This window comes from Oncorhynchus gorbuscha, linkage group LG21 (assembly GCF_021184085.1).
Source record: "Oncorhynchus gorbuscha isolate QuinsamMale2020 ecotype Even-year linkage group LG21, OgorEven_v1.0, whole genome shotgun sequence".
Lineage (NCBI taxonomy): Eukaryota > Metazoa > Chordata > Actinopteri > Salmoniformes > Salmonidae > Oncorhynchus > Oncorhynchus gorbuscha.
The window spans coordinates 3,570,674-3,590,417 of record NC_060193.1 but is presented as its reverse complement, the minus strand read 5'-3'; the positions used below and the strand labels follow the sequence as shown (position 1 = coordinate 3,590,417).

General features: G+C 42.8%; 2 protein-coding genes across 2 annotated transcripts; one reads left to right on the top strand and one right to left on the bottom strand.

The window, feature by feature from the left end:
- Positions 1 to 328: 328 nt before the first annotated feature.
- Positions 329 to 2,171, top strand: LOC124008321 (ladderlectin-like). Its single transcript, XM_046319489.1, has 5 exons — positions 329 to 393; positions 533 to 633; positions 1,052 to 1,228; positions 1,638 to 1,746; positions 1,886 to 2,171. The coding sequence occupies exons 1-5, from the start codon at positions 336 to 338 to the stop codon at positions 1,975 to 1,977; spliced, it is 537 nt and encodes a 178-aa protein (XP_046175445.1). The 5' UTR covers positions 329 to 335; the 3' UTR covers positions 1,978 to 2,171.
- Positions 2,172 to 6,644: 4,473 nt separating this feature from the next.
- Positions 6,645 to 14,164, bottom strand: LOC124008325 (saxiphilin-like). Its single transcript, XM_046319493.1, has 5 exons — positions 13,656 to 14,164; positions 10,755 to 10,886; positions 8,485 to 8,574; positions 7,447 to 7,581; positions 6,645 to 7,157 (listed from the first exon to the last, which is right to left on the bottom strand). Exons 1-5 carry the CDS (start codon positions 13,705 to 13,707, stop codon positions 7,060 to 7,062), a joined length of 507 nt encoding a protein of 168 aa, XP_046175449.1. The 5' UTR covers positions 13,708 to 14,164; the 3' UTR covers positions 6,645 to 7,059.
- Between the last annotated feature and the right edge of the window lie 5,580 nt (positions 14,165 to 19,744).

The following is a 19,744-nucleotide window of genomic DNA, read 5'->3' as shown; positions in this document are numbered from 1 at the left end:
AAGCCACTATGCCTGACCTGACAGCATTTAGTACTTTGCTTTTATTTTTGTTGGAAATTAAAAGAAGCAGAATTGAACTTTGTGTTCAATCATAATGCTTGTTTTCTGACAGATTTGGCCATAACCAAACCGGAATGACATTTCTACATTTGGGAATTTGAACTCTATTACATCTGTCTGAGTGGAGAGAAATACCTGCCCAGAAATTCTCCTCAGCCCTGTTTAGGGAATAGGTTGGCATTTAGGAAAGCAGACATATTCCTGATCTAATCTACTGTATGTGGAGTTGAATCTGGTTTTGATGGCTTCACTCTTTGTTTCTCTCAGGAGACTCCATGACCATGTTGACCAGTCTTCTGCTTCTCAGTGCTGCCTTTGCTCTGGGAGATGCAAGTAAGAGTCTACTTTTCTTGACTCGTTCTGTATATTTCTTGTAGCAGAGGTGACTGACTGATCAACAAAAATATTGTAGCTCTGGTTTGTAGATCTTTCTCCAATAGCCTTTAAAGCCACCGCTAACTTCTCCTTACAGATTCACTTGTAGAAGAAGACTTGTGTCCTTCCGGTTGGACCAAATTTGGATCAAGCTGTTTAATGTTTGTAAAGACTACGAGGAGCTGGCCTGAAGCAGAGGTATCACCCTTACCATCTAATGTGAATTTGAAGGGGAAGTGTAGTTGAAATTACCTCTTTGACATTACCTTAAAGGTGATACTTTCTTAAACTGCAACACATGACTGATGTGAAATACTGAACTTCCCTTTAAGATGGGAATTTTCTGTACATTTTTAGTATATAATGTTGAGTCGTGCCTCCTGTATACTGGAACCCACAGGACATGGCTTAAGACTGAGATGAACTAGTATCTTTAAGAGTTTAAAAATGAATTAGTTGTGATGGTCAATATTTGGTTGAGAGTCCAGAAGACAAATTCTCAGCAAGACTGACTGACTAATACATGAAATGTCTTTGTTCCCATCTACTGCTTGGCTGTTACTGTAGATAATAATGTTCTTAATTGACTTGCCTAGTTAAATACTTTCTTCTCTAGCGGTACTGTGTGTCCCTTGGTGATCAACTGGTGTCTGTACCCAACGTTGTCGAGTACCTTGGCGCAAACCTGGCATCTGTGCACAGCTCCGAGGAGGACCAGTTTCTACAGGCGTTGGTCTTGGTCAAGACTGTTGGTTTCCCTCCTACCTGGATTGGTGGATTTTATTCTGTTAAGGTGGGACCATTAAGCCTACAGTGATATATAGAGCCATTATTGCAAGGAACGCCGTTCCATTTCTTATTGCTCAAGTGAACAGCAAACCTGGTTAAAAACGGGACATGTGGCATGTAGGCTACCTGTAATTTGATCATGTAGTTCTAATGTCATTTTGTGTGGACCCCAGGAAGAGGAGCTGCTGCTTTTTAACAGCTATTGTAATGGTTTCCATATAAAATATCAAGAGTTGCCATGCGACAGGTATCCTCGCCGTTGGCCAATAAAGGCTTGTTTGAATCCCAGAGCTCACTCCGTGAAATCTGATGTGCCCTTGAGCAACGCCCTTAATCGTAATTGACCCTGTAGGTCATTCTAGATGAATCTGCTAAATTATTTTACTGTTTTTATTCTGAAATCCCCCCCTCAGGACAGGTGGTGGTTCTGGAGTGATGGCTCCGACTTTGATCACCAGAACTGGGCTAAAGGAAGGCCTGGTGCTGGTGCCAGAGAGTCTTGTATTCATATCAACTTTGGAGGTACAGTAAACCCAGTATCATTCACTGATCCAGTCATCAAATTAAACTTATTCCTAGTTCATTTAACTAATGAATGTCTCCTGTGGACTTTCCTACTGTCTGTACAGCTGAGTATATGTGTTCTGTGTTTCGTCTTCAGGTCAGAAGCGCTGGAACAATGCTTTATGTGGAATGAGCTTGCCCTCTGTATGCTCCCTGAGACTCCTGCCTCTCCGCCAGACTATACATTAGAAGCAGCAATGCTAGTCCGTAGTGTCTGCACCCTTAATACTTCATGGTAACGTCTATACATTAGAAGCAGCAATGCTATTCCGTAGTGTCTGCACCCTTAATACTTCATGGTAACGTCAAAATACTTAGTTGCTGTTAAATTAAGTCTGTTACTACACAAATGTTGAGGAATTGTTTGCAGCCAATAAAATGTGGACTCTATTTTTTTGTCTCATGAGTTATTGACTATGAATCATACTGCTGAAATTGTCCCATGTTGAGAGCTTTCTAAAAGGTACATTAGCATCCCAACATGTATTTGTCAAACAGATATTAAGTACAAAACCTGTGTCAAATTGGCACTAAGTACAACCTGTAACACTTCACCTGAACCTCTGCATCATAACACATGTTGTAGTTGGTTCTCTTTCTTCCTGTCCCCTGTGGGACTCAAACCCACTACCTTTATGTTGCAAGTGCCATGCTTGACTGTGGCACCAGGACATAACTGTCATTGTGCCTAACTTTGTAAATGTAGACCTGTGAAATGACACAGTATGTTTAGGATACTGAAGTGCAAAAGGTGCCCATTGTAAACAGCCAGCTCCTCAGTCTCAGTTGCTAATATATGCATATTAGTTTTGGATAGAAAACATTCAAGTTTCCAAAACTGTCAAAATATTGTCTGTGTATAACACAACTGATATTGCAGGTGAAACGCTGAGGAATATCAATCCAGGAAGTGGCTTCAATTTTAACTCCATGTTCCATAGCCTCCCTTTGTGCCATTTAATAAGGAAGTGGATCTAAAATTCCATGCATGACAATTGTATCTTTGCATTGTTTGAGTATTTATTTCAATTGATGTGGGTCTGCAAAATCACTGGCTGTTTTGGAACTACTGACCGTAACGTGCCAATGTAACTACAGGGAACCCCTATGTTCAGAGAACCCCTTAAGTGATCCTGGAAGATAAAATAAAATCACGAGGTGAAAAGCCAGCAGAGCTTAAAGCCCAATGTTTAATATCTGGGGTGTTGATCTCTATCCACAGCCAGAATGCTCACCATGCACTGCAACATCCAACAGTATTCCAGTTAGTCATCAGCGGTGTAGGGAGGAATGAAATCTGGTCCTTGAACATTTTAATTATAGAGATTTACAAAACAAGCTCAGATTTCATACCTTGGTTTTCGTGGTGACAACTTTTGCTAATAGTTGTAATACTTTGTCAATAACGTAGAGGCCCAGGTGGTAGTAAAGGAGGTGGATGGTAAATGTGATCTGCATAACATACCAATTGACATGCCTCGTCAAATTCAAACATCTCAATTAAAATTCCTCATACATGTGTGTCATACCATTTTAAAGGTTATCTTGTTAATCCCACTAAAGTGTCCGATTTCAAATAGGCTTTTCAGCGAAATCACCACAAACGATTGTTAGGTCACCGCAAAATCAGTCACAAAAAGCAGAAAGGGATCAAATTAATCACTAACCTTTGATCTTCATCAGATGGCACTCATAGACTTCATGTTACACAATACATGTTTTGTTCAATAAAGTTAATATTTATATACAAAAACCTCAGTTTACATTGGCACTATGTTCAGAAATGCCTCCAAAGTATCCATAGAAATTGCAGAGAACCAAGTCAAATAACATAGTCATGAACTTTGATGAAAGATGTTTTACATAACTAAAGATACACTTGTTCTTAATGCAACCGCTTTGTCAGATTTCAAAAAGCTTTACAGCAAAACACAATATTCAATCATCTGAAAACAGGGTTCAGCCACAAAAGGAAGCCATACAGTTCACTGCCAAATTGTGCAGTCAACAAAACTCATAAATAGCATTATAAATCTTCACTTACAGTAGAGGCATCAGACAAAGTTCTACAGACTGTTGGTATCCAGTGGAAGCCGTAGGAAGTGCAAACTCATCCATATCTCGCTGTGATTTCAATAGGATCTTGGTTGAAAATCTTCTCAGGTTTTTGCCTGCCATATGAGTTATGTTATACTCACAGACATCATTCAAACGGTTTTAGAAACTTCAAAGTGTTTTCTATACAATGTGAATAATCATATGCATATATTAGCAACTGGGACTGAGAAGCAGGCAGTTTAATATGGGCTCCTCTGTGCACCTTTCATCCAAGGAACTCACTGCCCCTTGAAGTTAAGCAGCTTCTACTGTCCTTTCAAATCTTAATGTTTGTTGGGCAGGAAGGTTCCTGCAAGAACCCCCACCAGCTAAGGAGGTTCCTTGATGACCCCCACCTTCTACGGGGTTCTTAGAAGAACCTTTTGAGGGCCTTTTTCAGTTCCAAGAACTGTATGGTTTCAAAGAACAGAACTTTAGAACTCCAGTTGAACCCCACATTTTTAGAGCGTACTTGGACTCTCACATCTGAGCTATCTTTATTGCAGGTGCATGGTTACAGTTGAGTAAGATGAAGAACACTGTTCTTGCTAGTCTCACTGCTCTAAAGCTGTACGTATCAGCCTCAAAGCCTTCTTCAGAGCCTTCAGTGTTCACAACCTGCACCTCTATGTAGACATTGCTCCACCCACATCCGTTCAATGCATCCAATGGGGTTGGAGTATGAGAGAAAAAAATGTTACCAAAAATAACTGTGCATTTCACAAGTATTCTAATAAAGTGTGTAGGTGATGTGTCAAACAAGACACAAATCACACAGAGGACATCAACCTATCAAGTAAGTTCTCATAAATTATTGGGTTCCGTACAAGAATAAAACAAGAGGAGTCTAAAGTGACAGCGTTAATTCATGTTCACATTTACAACATAAATAGACATTTCATACATTACGGGAACATTTTGACATTCGCCATATGGTTAGTGAGAAAGTCCATATTGCAAATGTACGGTCCCTTACTAGACGTCCGAAAACATTTGTAAAATTCGCGGACGGCGTCGGGCCTTATCTACCGGGAAGGCATCAAATGAACTCTCTCGGACATTCGGTTTCCGTTTCATAAAATAATAAAATTTTGGTCATTTTTCCGCTGTCCCGACAACAGGTTCGAATGGAATCATATTGCAAATGTACAAAACATCACGAATCACGACGTGGCTTTATCTCCAAAACGTAAAAGACTTTGAAGACGAAACTTGGTGAGCGTAGGTTTGGCATAATGGGCAGTTGGCCCCGAACAAGATGGCGTCTAGGCCTTAACGGTTTTTGAGTTATGGCCATTTTTCTGTGATTTAAAGGTCCAAAATGAAAATAGAGCAATAATTTTTCCGCTTCACGTCAAAGTCAAGGAGCCTCCAGTGTCAATAAAAAAGAACCAGCCATTTATCTGTCGTCATTTAAGAGAAATCATACAATGTCAAATTGGTGATGTTCAAAAATATCTATATTTTTTAAACAGTTACAGATCCAGTTGAAGCGTGTTCATACGAATCTTTTCAAAGTGTGCTTCGGAGCTCTGCGAGATTTCTGTGATTTTCTGTGATTTTCTGAAATAACACACACAAATAACACACTCACGAAACACAACCTTGTCACGGAAATCAGAAAAGCAATCAAATTAAATTATTTACCTTTGAACTTTGGATGTTTTCACTGACGAGACTCCCAGGTCGACAGCCAAAGTTCATTTTCTTCTACAGAAATGTGTAACACTACGTCACAGTGCTGTAGACATCTTGGGGAATATGTAGAGAGCGTAAGCTCGTTGATGTTATATTCACAGCTGAATAGGGAGTCATTGGAACACAGCGCTTTCAAAACCTGGGGCACTTCCGGATTGGATTTTTCTCAGGCTTTCGCCTGCAATATCAGTTCTGTTATACTCACAGACAATATTTTGACAGTTTTGGAAACTTTAGAGTGTTTCCTATCCTAAGCTGTCAATTATATGAATATTCTAGCATCTTGTCCTGACAAAATATCCCGTTTACTACGGGAACGTTATTTTTCCAAAAATGAAAATACTGCCCCCTAGTCACAAAAGGTTAAACCATAATAAAAGCATATAACACATAGTTACTATCTAGCTGCGGGTCCAGTTCTGACATTATGTGTAGGCCTAGCTGAGGTGACCTCGAATGCCAAGTTTCGGCTCAATAGGTCATTTGGAGCCCGAGCAGCGACCTTAATTGGTGCTGATAATCCACATTTTCCAGGAGTTGCTACGGGGTCCCTGAATGAGCTATCGGACACAAACGTTGGGGTCCATCTTTATGGGCCGAGGCAGTTTTAATGCACCTAGTCTTGTGACTCTGGGACTTTTCTAAATGTCGTCATTCTCGTAATGGTCAAAATTAATTGAAGTTATTGCAAATGTACGAGGCTGTTTCTCAATCTGAGAACGTTCTAGAGCCACATAACTCATCATGCACTATCGACTTGAGCTCTATAACAGGCCCACACTGTGTCACTCCATCCTTGCTGTGTGTGTGTGTGTGTGTGTGTGTGTGTGTGTGTGTGTGTGTGTGTGTGTGTGTGTGTGTGTGTGTGTGTGTGTGTGTGTGTGTGTGTGTGTGTGTGTGTGTGTGTGTGTGTGTGTGTGTGTGTGTGTGTGTGTGTGTGTGTGTGTGTGTGTGTGTGTGTGTGTGTGTGTGTGTGTGAGCTTTTCTTTGACATCTGTTTGGAGAATGCGACCTGCCTGAATGCATAGTGTACAAGTTCTAATACAACATTTACTCGTGTAAAGATGAAGAGCATGTACTTTATTTTACAGGGTGATATAATGCATGAAGCAAACAATGGAATGATTTAGTGAAATGTGACGATGTAGAATCAGTCAAGGGATCTTTCATCCCTCTGTGGTCTGGAACAATTCTTCAGACTCAGAGTAGCATGGTTCTGATTCTGGACTCTGAACTCCTGTATATATTGGAATTACATTTTGATGTCTTTGGAGGACCACAGCTGTCATAATTAGAATTAAATTAGAAAAGGTGAAGAGATGTCATGACAGAGGGACACAGGAAGAAGAGAGATCATGACACTGAAATCATAGGAGATTCTTGTAAAGAAAGCATAAAAAGTGCCAATGTAGGAATCAAGAGTAGTGATGTGTTGGAGTTTAAAGTGGTGATGGTGTTGGATGAGACCACAGGGCCTTATTTCCACTTGGTGGAACAGTTGATTCTAGCAGTGCCTGGTGGAGTCTCAGTACCCGGGATCTTCTGTCCAGATCTGTTCACACACCAGCAGTAACCTACCAGAAATGGACATGTTAATAACCTGTTAAATATATAATATTTACACATTTTACTGTAACATGTTGAATTGTCACGTTCAACTCAATTGGAGCACTTATAGTGTGTGTGTGTGTGTGTGTGTGTGTGTGTGTGTGTGTGTGTGTGTGTGTGTGTGTGTGTGTGTGTGTGTGTGTGTGTGTGTGTGTGTGTGTGTGTGTGTGTGTGTGTGTGTGTGTGTGTGTGTGTGTGTGTGTGTGTGTGTGTGTGTGTGTGTGTGTGTGTGTGTGTGTGTGTGTGTGTGGTAACCTGTAGAGCCTGAACATTGCTCAGGTTTGTATTGTCCATCGTTGTCACACGTGGGGATGTAGACTCCAGGCCTGACTTTTTTCAAAGCATTTTCTCTAGCAATCTCACAGGGGGTCTTGGGTCGTATCATACCATCTAAACACAGATAACATTCTTTATAACGATGACATTACATAATATAACATACATTGCTGGACAAACATCCTGGAAGCTCTGGCGGCATCTGGAATCTTGGGTTGCGTCCCCTATGGGCCCCTGTTCCCCTATGGGCCCCTGTTATCCTATGGGCCCTGTTCACCTATGGGACCCTGTTCCACTTTGGGCCCTGGTCAGGAGACTGCATCCTATATAGGACCCTGTTCCCCGAAGAGCCCTGGTCAGGAGAAGTGCCCTATATGGAATAGGAAGCCATTTCAGATGTACATTTCTGAAATATTCAGTTGTTGCTTCACTACTTCAGAGATCTTCACTGGGTCTCTCCCTCTGTCCTGCCTGTGAGTTAAATTCTCCCTCTCCTTTTTAAGGACCCGTCCAGTCAGAACCCTCCCTCTGGAACCCCGCACGGAGAGTTGGAGGTTCGAAATGGCGGCGAGTAGTAAAGTAAAAAATGCAGAATATTCAGAAATAGTTGGCGTAGCAACAGCTGTGCTGGAATGACAACAATATGGCTGTCAATTCTGATGGTATGGTGGAGGATGAGGGTTAATGACCTGAATGGTCGGAAGTGGAAAAACACAGGAAGAAGAGAGATCATGACACAGAAAGAAGAAAGATAATGACACAGGAAGAAGAGATAATGATACCGTAAGAAAAGATAATGACACAGGAAGAAGAGAGATAATGACACAGGAAGAAGAGAGATAATGACACAGGAAGAAGAGAGATAATGACACAGGAAGAAGAGAGATCATGATACAGAAATCAGTTTAGCATCTTGTCAAGAAAGCATAAAGAGGTCCCATTTAGGAAGCAAGAGTAGTGATGTGTTGGAGTTTAAAGTGGTGATGGTGTTGGATGAGACCACAGGGCCTCACTTACTCTGGGTGGAACAGATGACTGGAGCAGTGCCTGGTGGAGTCTCAGAACCCAGGATATATTGTCCAGAACTGGTCACACACCAACAGTAACCTACCAGAAAGACATGTTAAGTTAATTAGAGATCGGGCTACTTTTTTCAAAATTCTGTTAAAAATCACGCAACATTTCAATGTCCTGCTACTCATGCCAGGAATATAGTATATGCATATGATTAGTATGTGTGCATAGACAACACTCTGAAGTTTCTACAACTGGTTCAATGGTGTCTGTGACTATAACAGAACGAGTTCCGTGGTCAAAATCGCAAGGAAACCTGATCACAAAATCGACAAAGAAAAAATCAATCTGCCAGTCTCGGTATTGTCTATGGCTTGAAATAAATGATGGGACTGAGCTTGCAATTCCTACAGCTTCCACACGATGTCGCCAGTGTTGTGTTTACCAGGGCCCTTTATCCTTGGTCAGATTAGTCAATGGCACATCCTGTCTTCAGGTGCGCAGCTGGAAAAAATATCCGTGAGGAAATGGACTTCGTTTTGAAAACTTCTAGCTATTGAATACAGATCGCTCCGTGATCAATTTGATCGTTTATTAACGTTTAGTAATACCGAAAGTTGGATTACAGAAGTAGTTTGAAGTGTTTTGTCAACGTTTATAGGCAACTTTTTTAATAAAAAAAATGACGTTGCGTTTTGAAACAGAGTTTTTTCCTGGATCTGACGGTCTTCATAACTGTACATTTTGGGTATACAAGGACCGATTTAATTGAAAAAAGACCCAATTGTGATGTTTATGGGACCTATAGGAGTGCCAACAAAGAAGCTCGTCAAAGGTAATGAATGTTTTATATTTTATTTCTGCATTTTGTGTAGCGCCGACTATGCTAATTATTTTGTTTACGTCTCCTTCTGGTATTTCGGGGTGTTGCATGCTATCAGATAATAGCTTCTCATGCTTTCGCCGAAAAGCATTTTACAAATCTGACTCGTTGGCTAGATTCACAACAAGTGTAGCTTGAATTGAGTACCCTGCATGTGAGTTTTAATGAACGTTTGAGTTTTAACGAGTGCTATTAGCATTTGGCGTAGCACATTTGCATTTATTGTTGGCAAGGTGGGGCGATTGCGTCTCGGGTGGGCCAGAGAGGTTAAGGAGCGTGTGAATTTTTTCCGCTTTTTTGTTAAAAATCACGCAAAATTTCAACGTCCTGCTACTCATGCCAGGATAATATAGTATATGCATATGATTAGTATGTGTGGATAGAAAACACTCTGAAGTTTCTAAAACTGGTTAAATCATGTCGAGGACTATAACAGAACGTCTGTTGCAGGCAAAACCCCAAGGAAATCTGTGCACAAAAAACACACAAAAAATATCACTCCGCCAGTCTCTGTATTGTCTATGGCAAGAGAAAATAGATAGGATCCAGTTTATAGTTCATACTCTTCCGCACGATGCCGCCAGTGTTGGGAATTAAGTTTAAGTTAATCCTTGGTGGAATGAGAATTAGGCACTTCCTGTCATCGAGTACACAACAGAAAGTTATGGAAGAGAGAAAATCGTCCATGATTTGTTGACTTGCTGCTATTGAATACAGATCGCTCCGTGATCAATTTGATCAATTATTAACGTTTACTAATACCTAAAGTTGGATTACAAAAGTAGTTTGAAGTGTTTTGTCAAAGTTTATAGGCAACTTTTTTAATTTAAAAAATTGACGTTGTGTTTTGAAACAGAGTTTTTTCCTGGATCTGACGGTCTTCATAAATGGACATTTTGGGTATACATGGACCGATTTAATTGAAAAAAAGACCCACTTGTGATGTTTATGGGACATATAGGAGTGCCAACAAATAAGCTTGTCAAAGGTAATGAATGTTTTATATTTTACTTCTGCGTTTTGTGCAGTGCCAGCTACGCAATTTATTTTGTTTACGTCCCCTTCGTGTATTTCGGGGGATTGCATGCTATCAGATAAAAGCTTCTCATGCTTTCGCCGAAACGCATTTAAAAACCCTGACATGTTGGCTAGCTTCACAACGAGTGTAGCTTTAATTGAGTACCCTGCATGTGTGTTTTAATGAAAGTTTGAGTTTTATCGAGTACTATTACTTGTCACTCTGAAATTTCCCCTGATGTTGATCCCTGTACAAAGACTGCAGCCATATTAATAACCTGTTAAATATATAATATTTACACATTTTACTGTGACATATTGAACTGTCACGTTCAACTGAATTGGAGCATTTATAGTGTGTGTGTGTTTTAACCTGTAGAGCCCCAACATTGCTCAGGGGTGTATTGTCCAGCGGCGTCACACGTGGGGATGTAGGCTCCAACTTGGCCATGTGGCACGGAATCTCTAGCTTCCTCACATGGGGTCTTGGGTCGTATCGCACCATCTGGACACACAGGCAACATACATTGTAATGTGGACATAACATAAAAATGATGGATATACATTCTGGAATCAAGGACTGTGTTCTATAAGGGACCCTGTTCCACTTTGGGCCCTGGTCAAGAGACTGCATCCTATATAGGACCCTGTTCCCCGAAGGGCCCTGGTCAGGAGACTGCATCCTATATGGGACCCTGTTCCCCGAAGGGCCCTGGTAAGGAGCCTGCATCCTATATGGGACCCTGTTCCCCGAAGGGCACTGGTCAGGAGACTGCATCCTATATGAGACCCTGTTCCCGAAGGGCCCTGGTCAGGAGACTGCATCCTATATGGGACCCTGTTCCACTTTGGGCCCTGGTCAGGAGACTGCATCCTATATAGGACACTGTTCCCGAAGGGCCCTGGTCAAATTCTGCTACTTGTTTAAAACGCCTGTGGAGTCAAATTCCAGTTTCGTAGAAGAGCTGAAGAAACTAATACTGGAAATGTAATCTGTGTTATTTCCTGATATTTGCTAGACAATCCAATGATACATCCAGTTGAATGATCAAACCATTCATATCAGAATACCTCAGTCCAGCATCTAGACACCAATATACATCTCTGGTACTAGAGGAGTGGCAGGTAGCCTGCAGTTAGAGAGTTGGGCCAGTAGCTCAAATCAGTGAGCTGACAAGTTGATATATCCATCTATGTGCCCTTAAGCAAGGCACAACCTTCATTTCTCCAGTGTCAATGTTGATAATGGCAGACCTCTCAGAGGGTGTCCCATGGAGAACCGGTAATGAATAGAAACACATTTCCAAATCACACCTGTGTATTAACACCTACATGTGTGAAGTAGGTGTGGTATGTTTAATTAAGATGTTGGTGAGATGGTGTGAGGTATGACAATCTGGACCCTCTATTTCTGAAACTATCTGCCGCCATTGTCGCAACCCCTATTACCAGCCTGTTCAACCTCTCTTTCATATCGTCTGAGATCCCCAAGGATTGGAAAGCTGCCGCAGTCATCCCCCTCTTCAAAGGGGGAGACACCCTGGACCCAAACTGTTATAGACCTATATCCATCCTGCCCTGCCTATCTAAGGTCTTCGAAAGCCAAGTCAACAAACAGGTCACTGACCATCTCGAATCCCACCGTACCTTCTCCGCTGTGCAATCTGGTTTCCGAGCCGGTCACGGGTGCACCTCAGCCACACTCAAGGTACTAAACGATATCATAACCGCCATCGATAAAAGACAGTACTGTGCAGCCGTCTTCATCGACCTCGCCAAGGCTTTCGACTCTGTCAATCACCATATTCTTATCGGCAGACTCAATAGCCTCGGTTTTTCGGATGACTGCCTTGCCTGGTTCACCAATTACTTTGCAGACAGAGTTCAGTGTGTCAAATCGGAGGGCATGCTGTCCGGTCCTCTGGCAGTCTCTATGGGGGTGCCACAGGGTTCAATTCTCAGGCCGACTCTTTTCTCTGTATATATCAATGATGTTGCTCTTGCTGCGGGCGATTCCCTGATCCACCTCTACGCAGACGACACCATTCTATATACTTTCGGCCCGTCATTGGACACTGTGCTATCTAACCTCCAAACGAGCTTCAATGCCATACAGCACTCCTTCCGTGACCTCCAACTGCTCTTAAACGCGAGTAAAACCAAATGCATGCTTTTCAACCGATCGCTGCCTGCACCCGCATGCCCGACTAGCATCACCACCCTGGATGGTTCCGACCTTGAATATGTGGACATCTATAAGTACCTAGGTGTCTGGCTAGACTGCAAACTCTCCTTCCAGACTCACATCAAACATCTCCAATCGAAAATCAAATCAAGAGTCGGCTTTCTATTCCGCAACAAAGCCTCCTTCACCCACGCCGCCAAGCTTACCCTAGTAAAACTGACTATCCTACCGATCCTCGACTTCGGCGATGTCATCTTCAAAATGGCTTCCAACACTCTACTCAGCAAACTGGATGCAGTCTATCACAGTGCCTTCCGTTTTGTCACTAAAGCACCTTATACCACCCACCACTGCGACTTGTATGCTCTAGTCGGCTGGCCCTCACTACATATTCGTCGCCAGACCCACTGGCTCCAGGTCATCTACAAGTCCATGCTAGGTAAAGCTCCGCCTTATCTCAGTTCACTGGTCACGATGGCAACACCCATCCATAGCACGCGCTCCAGCAGGTGTATCTCACTGATCATCCCTAAAGCCAACACCTCATTTGGCCGCCTTTCGTTCCAGTACTCTGCTGCCTGTGACTGGAACGAACTGCAAAAATCGCTGAAGTTGGAGACCTTTATCTCCCTCACCAACTTCAAACATCAGCTATCCGAGCAGCTAACCGATCGCTGCAGCTGTACATAGTCTATTGGTAAATAGCCCACCCATTTTCACCTACCTCATTCCCATACTGTTTTTATACTGTTTTTTATTTATTTACTTTTCTGCTCTTTTGCACACCAATATCTCTACCTGTACATGACCATCTGATCATTTATCACTCCAGTGTTAATCTGCAAAATTGTATTATTCGCCTACCTCCTCATGCCTTTTGCACACATTGTATATAGACTGCCCATTTTTTTCTACTGTGTTATTGACTTGTTAATTGTTTACTCCATGTGTAACTCTGTGTTGTCTGTTCACACTGCTATGCTTTATCTTGGCCAGGTCGCAGTTGCAAATGAGAACTTGTTCTCAACTAGCCTACCTGGTTAAATAAAGGTGAAATAAAATAAAATAAAATGTAAATGTCCCGCTTACCTCCCATAGCAAAAGCCGTGCTGACAAGCAGAATGATAGTCAATATCGCCATGGTGATAGTCTCCTGAGAGAGAGAAAGAGAGATTAGTTGAGCATTTTAAAGGATCTGGAATGGCTGTGGGTACTAGAGGAGAGGTTAAGGAAATCCACTATTAGGTACAAAACTGAAATAACAGCCAAAGTTATTGTTTTATTATTGTACGGAACCCAATGATTTGAGAACTTACTTGATAGGTTGATGTCCTCTGTGTGATTTGTGTCTTGTTTGACACATCACCTACACACTTTATTAGAATACTTATGAAATGCACAGTTATTTTTGGTAACACCTTTTTCTCTCATACTCCAACCCCATTGGATGCATTGAACGGATGTGGGTGGAGCAATGTCTACATAGCGGTGCAGGTTGTGAACACTGAAGGCTCTGACGAAGGCTTTGAGGCTGATACGTACAGCTTTAGAGCAGTGAGACTAGCAAGAACAGTGTTCTTCATCTTACTCAACTGTAACCATGCACCTGCAACAAAGATAGCTCAGATGTGAGAGTGCCTCTTGAATCCTAGTCCAAGTACGCTCTAAAAATGTGGGGTTCAACTGGAGTTCTAAAGTTCTGTTCTTTAAAACCATACAGTTCTTGGAACTGAAAATGGCCCTTAAAATGTTCTTCTAAGAACCCCGTAGAAGGTGGGGGTCATCAAGGAACCTCCTAAGCTGGTGGGGGTTCTTGCAGGAACCAACCTGCCCAACAAACATTTAGATTTGAAAGGACAGTAGCAGGTGCTTAACTTCTTAAGGGGCAGTGAGTTGCTTGGATGAAAGGTGCACAGAGGTGCCCATATTAAACTGCCTGCTTCTCAGTCCCAGTTGCTAATATATGCATATGATTATTCACATTGGATAGAAAACACTTTGAAGTTTCTAAAACCATTTGAATGATGTCTGCGAGTATAACATAACTCATATGGCAGGCAAAAACCTGAGAAGATTTTCAACCAAAATCCTATTGAAATCACAGCGAGATATGGATGAGTTTGCACTTCCTACGGCTTCCACTAGATGTCAACAGTCTGTAGAACTTTGTCTGATGCCTCTACTGTAAAGGGGGGCCAAATGAGAGGAGAATTAGTCAGGTCTGCCATGAACTGACCATGTGCGTTCACATGAGAGGGAGCTCTCTTCCATCGCTCACCTTAAGTCCATGTAATACCCACAATTGGAAATTCATTTGAGATTTATGTTAAAAACATTCTAAAGATGGATTCAATACATCGTTTGACATGTTTCTACTGACTGTTACGGAACTTTTGGACATTTCGTCAGCCTTTAGTGAACACGCTTCGTGCTAACGCGCTAACAAAAGTAGCTACTTGGACATAAATGATGGACATTACCGAACAAAACAAACATTTCTTGTGGGAGTCCTGGGAGTGCATTCCGATGAAGATCAGCAAAGGTAAGTGAAGATTTATAATGCTTTTTATGAGTTTTGCTGACTGCACAATTTGGCAGATAATTTGCAAAAATATTGCAATATCCCTTTAAGTACATGACCTACTGTATAGCTGGGGGTACTGGAGGAGAGTGTCACATTGTTATAAAGGAGACAGGAATGCGTAATAGGGTTTTTTTATTTTCCCAAATTACAGTGTGCCATGTAAAGGCCCGGTACAAAGACCAAGCAAACGCATACAAAACACAGGGCTGAAACCCATTCAAAAGAGCGAGGAGTACCTCGAATAAATACACAGGAGGAGACCCGAAAACACAAGCACACAATGATACAACACGGGACGAGACCCCTAATCATCTATGCACAATACAAGTGGCACGAAAGCCAAAACAACAAGGCACACGACCAACAGACATTGGAACATGGATGCTTCCCAAATGGCTTCTTATCCCCTATGTAGTGCACTACTTTGGACCAGGACCCACAGTGAACTAAATAGAGAATTGCTCATGGCCACAAAGGTAATATGGACCCTTGTCTAAAGTAGCTCACTACGTAGGGAATGGGTAGTCAGTTGGGACATAGACAGGTATTAGATGAACAGATGTTGAAATCTCACCTTCTGAAGTATTCAGTTGTAGCTTCACTTCTTCAGAGATCTTCACTGGGTCTCTCTCTGTCCTGCCTGTGAGCTGAGTTCTACCTCTCTCTCAACTCCTTTTTAAGGACCTGTCCAGTCAGACCCCTCCCTCTATTTTGTCAAAATTTCTCTCCCTCAATCTCTCTCTCTCTCTCTCTCTCTCTCTCTACCTCTCGCTCTCTCTCTCTCTACCGCTCTCTCTCTCACACATTCATGTGTTACATATTGGGTCACAATATTGTTATGAAGAGACTTAATTCTACCTAATTGAAGCTGATGAAGATGTAGTCTGAAGTGCATTACAATGTCTTGGAAACACAATGCTATTTCAGAAGGAGATAAATAAAGAGCTGGAAAACCTTTTGTCCTCATTGTGATGTCACCAGATAGACTTTAGATGCAGCATCAATTTAACTATAAGTTCTGGAATGTTAAATTCATTTGAATTAACTGCTGTCTGTCTAATTGATCTTTTGCCCCAGAATGTTGGGCAACTGATCGTAGCAACTGTCGTCAAGTCCAACACCTTGGACAAGCTCATGAAACATGAAATCCATTGAGAGGATTACATAAAAGGTAGAGTTTTCATTGAAAAACTAATAGTTTAAATTGCTAAATATTTTAAATATTTTTACAGTGCACCAGGGATACTTGCTACTGTGATTCCTGTGATTCCTCATTTTGTTATATTGTTTGCTGGCTCAGCTGGTTAGCGAGCTCTGTCTCATTGACATCCCAATGTTGCTAATGGCCAGCTATCTATCCTGTTAATATAACTTGTTTTGTTAGCTAGGTAATGTTAACTGGGTATGTTAGAAATGTTATGATCACAACTCTCATCTGTTGTCGACATAAGAATTCCATTTGGGAGCACTAGCTAGTTAGCTAAGTAATGTTAGCATGGTAATGTTAGCCATGTTATGAGCACCAGCTAGTTAGCTAGGTAATGTTAGCCATGTTATGAGCACCTGCTTGTCAGCTAGGTAATGTTAGCCATGTTATGAGCCCAGCTAGTTAGTTAGGTAATGTTAGCCATGTTATGAGCACCAGCTAGTTAGCTAGGTAATGTTAGCCATGTTATGAGCACCAGCTCGTTAGCTAGGTAATGTTAGCCATGTTATGAGCACCAGCTAGTTAGCTAGGTAATGTTAGCCATGTTATGAGCACCAGCTAGTTAGCTAGGTAATGTTAGCCATGTTATGAGCACCAGCTAGTTAGCTAAGTAATGTTAGCATGGTAATGTTAGCCATGTTATGAGCACCAGCTAGTTAGCTAGGTAATGTTAGCCATGTTATGAGCACCTGCTTGTCAGCTAGGTAATGTTAGCCATGTTATGAGCCCAGCTAGTTAGTTAGGTAATGTTAGCCATGTTATGAGCACCAGCTAGTTAGCTAGGTAATGTTAGCCATGGTATGAGCACCAGCTCGTTAGCTAGGTAATGTTAGCCATGTTATGAGCACCAGCTAGTTAGCTAGGTAATGTTAGCCATGTTATGAGCACCAGCTAGTTAGCTAGGTAATGTTAGCCATGTTATGAGCACCAGCTAGTTAGCTAGGTAATGCTAGCTAGGTATGTTAGCCATGTTATGAGAACCAGCTAGTTAGCTAGGTAATGTTAGCCATGTTATGAGCACCAGCTTGTTAGCTAGGTAATGTGTGCTAGGTATGTTAGCCATGTTATGAGCACCATCTAGTTAGCTAGGTAATGTTAGCTAGGTATGTTAGCCATGTTATGAGCACCAGCTCGTTAGCTAGGCAATGTTAGCCATGTTATGAGCACCAGCTAGTTAGCTCCAAAAGTGGTTGGTAACGTTTGGCTGCATGCCGACAGTGCATTAAGTGCCATTCATTAACAAGCTATTCATTTCCAGCATCTTTCAGACCATTGAAAATGCAAAAAAGAGGAGGACAGGCACACCCTGCCCCACCGCTACCAATGATTCTCAGCTAGCGGCGGCCAATGTTAGCAGAAGTTTGTAGTGGGTTTTTACATAATCGTAGTGCAAAAGTATTGCACAAAAAATACCATAAACCACATAATCTCAGTGTGATTTAATTTAAAACAGGACAATGGAATAGATGGATGAGGTATGTCCCAAATAGAACCCTATTCCTTACATAGTGGACAAGTTGTGACCCTATAGGCCCTGGTCAAAAGCAGTGTACTATGTTGGGAATGTCTTGAAATAGTTTTATTGTGTAAGATGGTTGTTATGGTACCCCTGTAGCAAAATATGTTGTCTTAAAAAGTTCATTTAACCCTCCCGTGGTCCTGGGGTCAGGGTGACCCAGGTCCTGTCCTCCCCTTTCTGTGCTCTGTGCTCGCGGGTCAGAGCGACCCAGGCCCTGTGTTTCCAGGGCTCCCGCTCTGCGCAGGCGGGGTCAGAGTGACCGTGCCAGCCACTGGCGAGGTGTGTGCCTTTGAGCGTAGTAGAGAATCTGCGAGTGTGACGAGGCTGTGCCCGGCTCGTGGGTAAGAGCGACCCAGGCTCTGTGTTTCCAGGGCTCTGCGCTCTGCGCTCGTGGGTAAAAGCGACCCAGGCCCTGTGTTTCCAGGGCTCTGCGCTCTGCGCTCGTGGGTAAAAGCGACCCAGGCCCTGTGTTTCCAGGGCTCTCCGCTCGTGGGTAAAAGCGACCCAGGCCCTGTGTTTCCAGGGCTCTGCGCTCTGCGCTCGTGGGTCAGTGCGACCCAGGCCCTGTGTTTCCAGGGCTCTGCGCTCTGCACTCGTGGGTCAGTGCGACCCAGGCCCTGTGTTTCCAGGGCTCGCGCTCTGCGCTCGTGGGTCAGTGCGACCTATACCTCTCCTCTCTCCTATACCTCTCCTCTCTCATATACCTCTCTCCCCCCTCCTCTCCTTTCTCCTATACCTCTCTCCCCTAACCTCTCCTTTCTCCTATACCTCTCTCCCCTAACCTCTCCTCTCTCCCCTCCTCCACTCCTCCCTCCTATACCCCTCTTCCCTACCCCTCTCCTCCCCTAACCTCTCGACTCTCCCCTCCTCCTCTCCTCCCCTAACCCCCCCCTCCTCTCCCCCTAACCTCTCCCCTCCTCTCATTTCTCCCATACCTCTCTCTCCTCCTCTTGTCCTAACACAAACCCTCTCCTCCTGACCTTCAGCTTTAATACAGTAACTATGTACCCATTAACTTGATTTTTTTGTTGTCTCCATATAGAAAGTCTGCATAGGAAATAGATGTAACAATTGTCTGTTCCAGTGAGATTCCGTTGGACTGTTGTGTGTCGGTCAAAAAACAACTGGACGTAAAAATGCCCAGCTTTACCCAATTGCATCAAAAAACTGTTGTGTGTCTAAAAACAACTGGACGTAAAAACTTTACCCCTCAAAAAAACTAACCATGGTCTGCACCAAGGTATCATCATGGTCTGCACCAAGGTATCACCATGGTCTGCACCAAGGTATCATCATGGTCTGCACCAAGGTATCACCATGGTCTGCACCAAGGTATCACCATGGTCTGCACCAAGGTATCATCATGGTCTGCACCAAGGTATCACCATGGTCTGCACCAAGGTATCATCATGGTCTGCACCAAGGTATCATCATGGTCTGCACCAAGGTATCACCATGGTCTGCACCAAGGTATCACCATGGTCTGCACCAAGGTATCATCATGGTCTGCACCAAGGTATCACCATGGTCTGCACACATGGTCTGGTATCACCATGGTCTGCACCAAGGTATCACCATGGTCTGCACCAAGGTATCACCATGGTCTGCACACCATGGTCTGCAAGGTATCACCATGGTCTGCACCAAGGTATCATCATGGTCTGCACCAAGGTATCACCATGGTCTGCACCAAGGTATCACCATGGTCTGCACCAAGGTATCACCATGGTCTGCACCAAGGTATCACCATGGTCTGCACCAAGGTATCACCATGGTCTGCACCAAGGTATCACCATGGTATGCACCAAGGTATCATCATGGTCTGCACCAAGGTATCATCATGGTCTGCACCAAGGTATCACCATGGT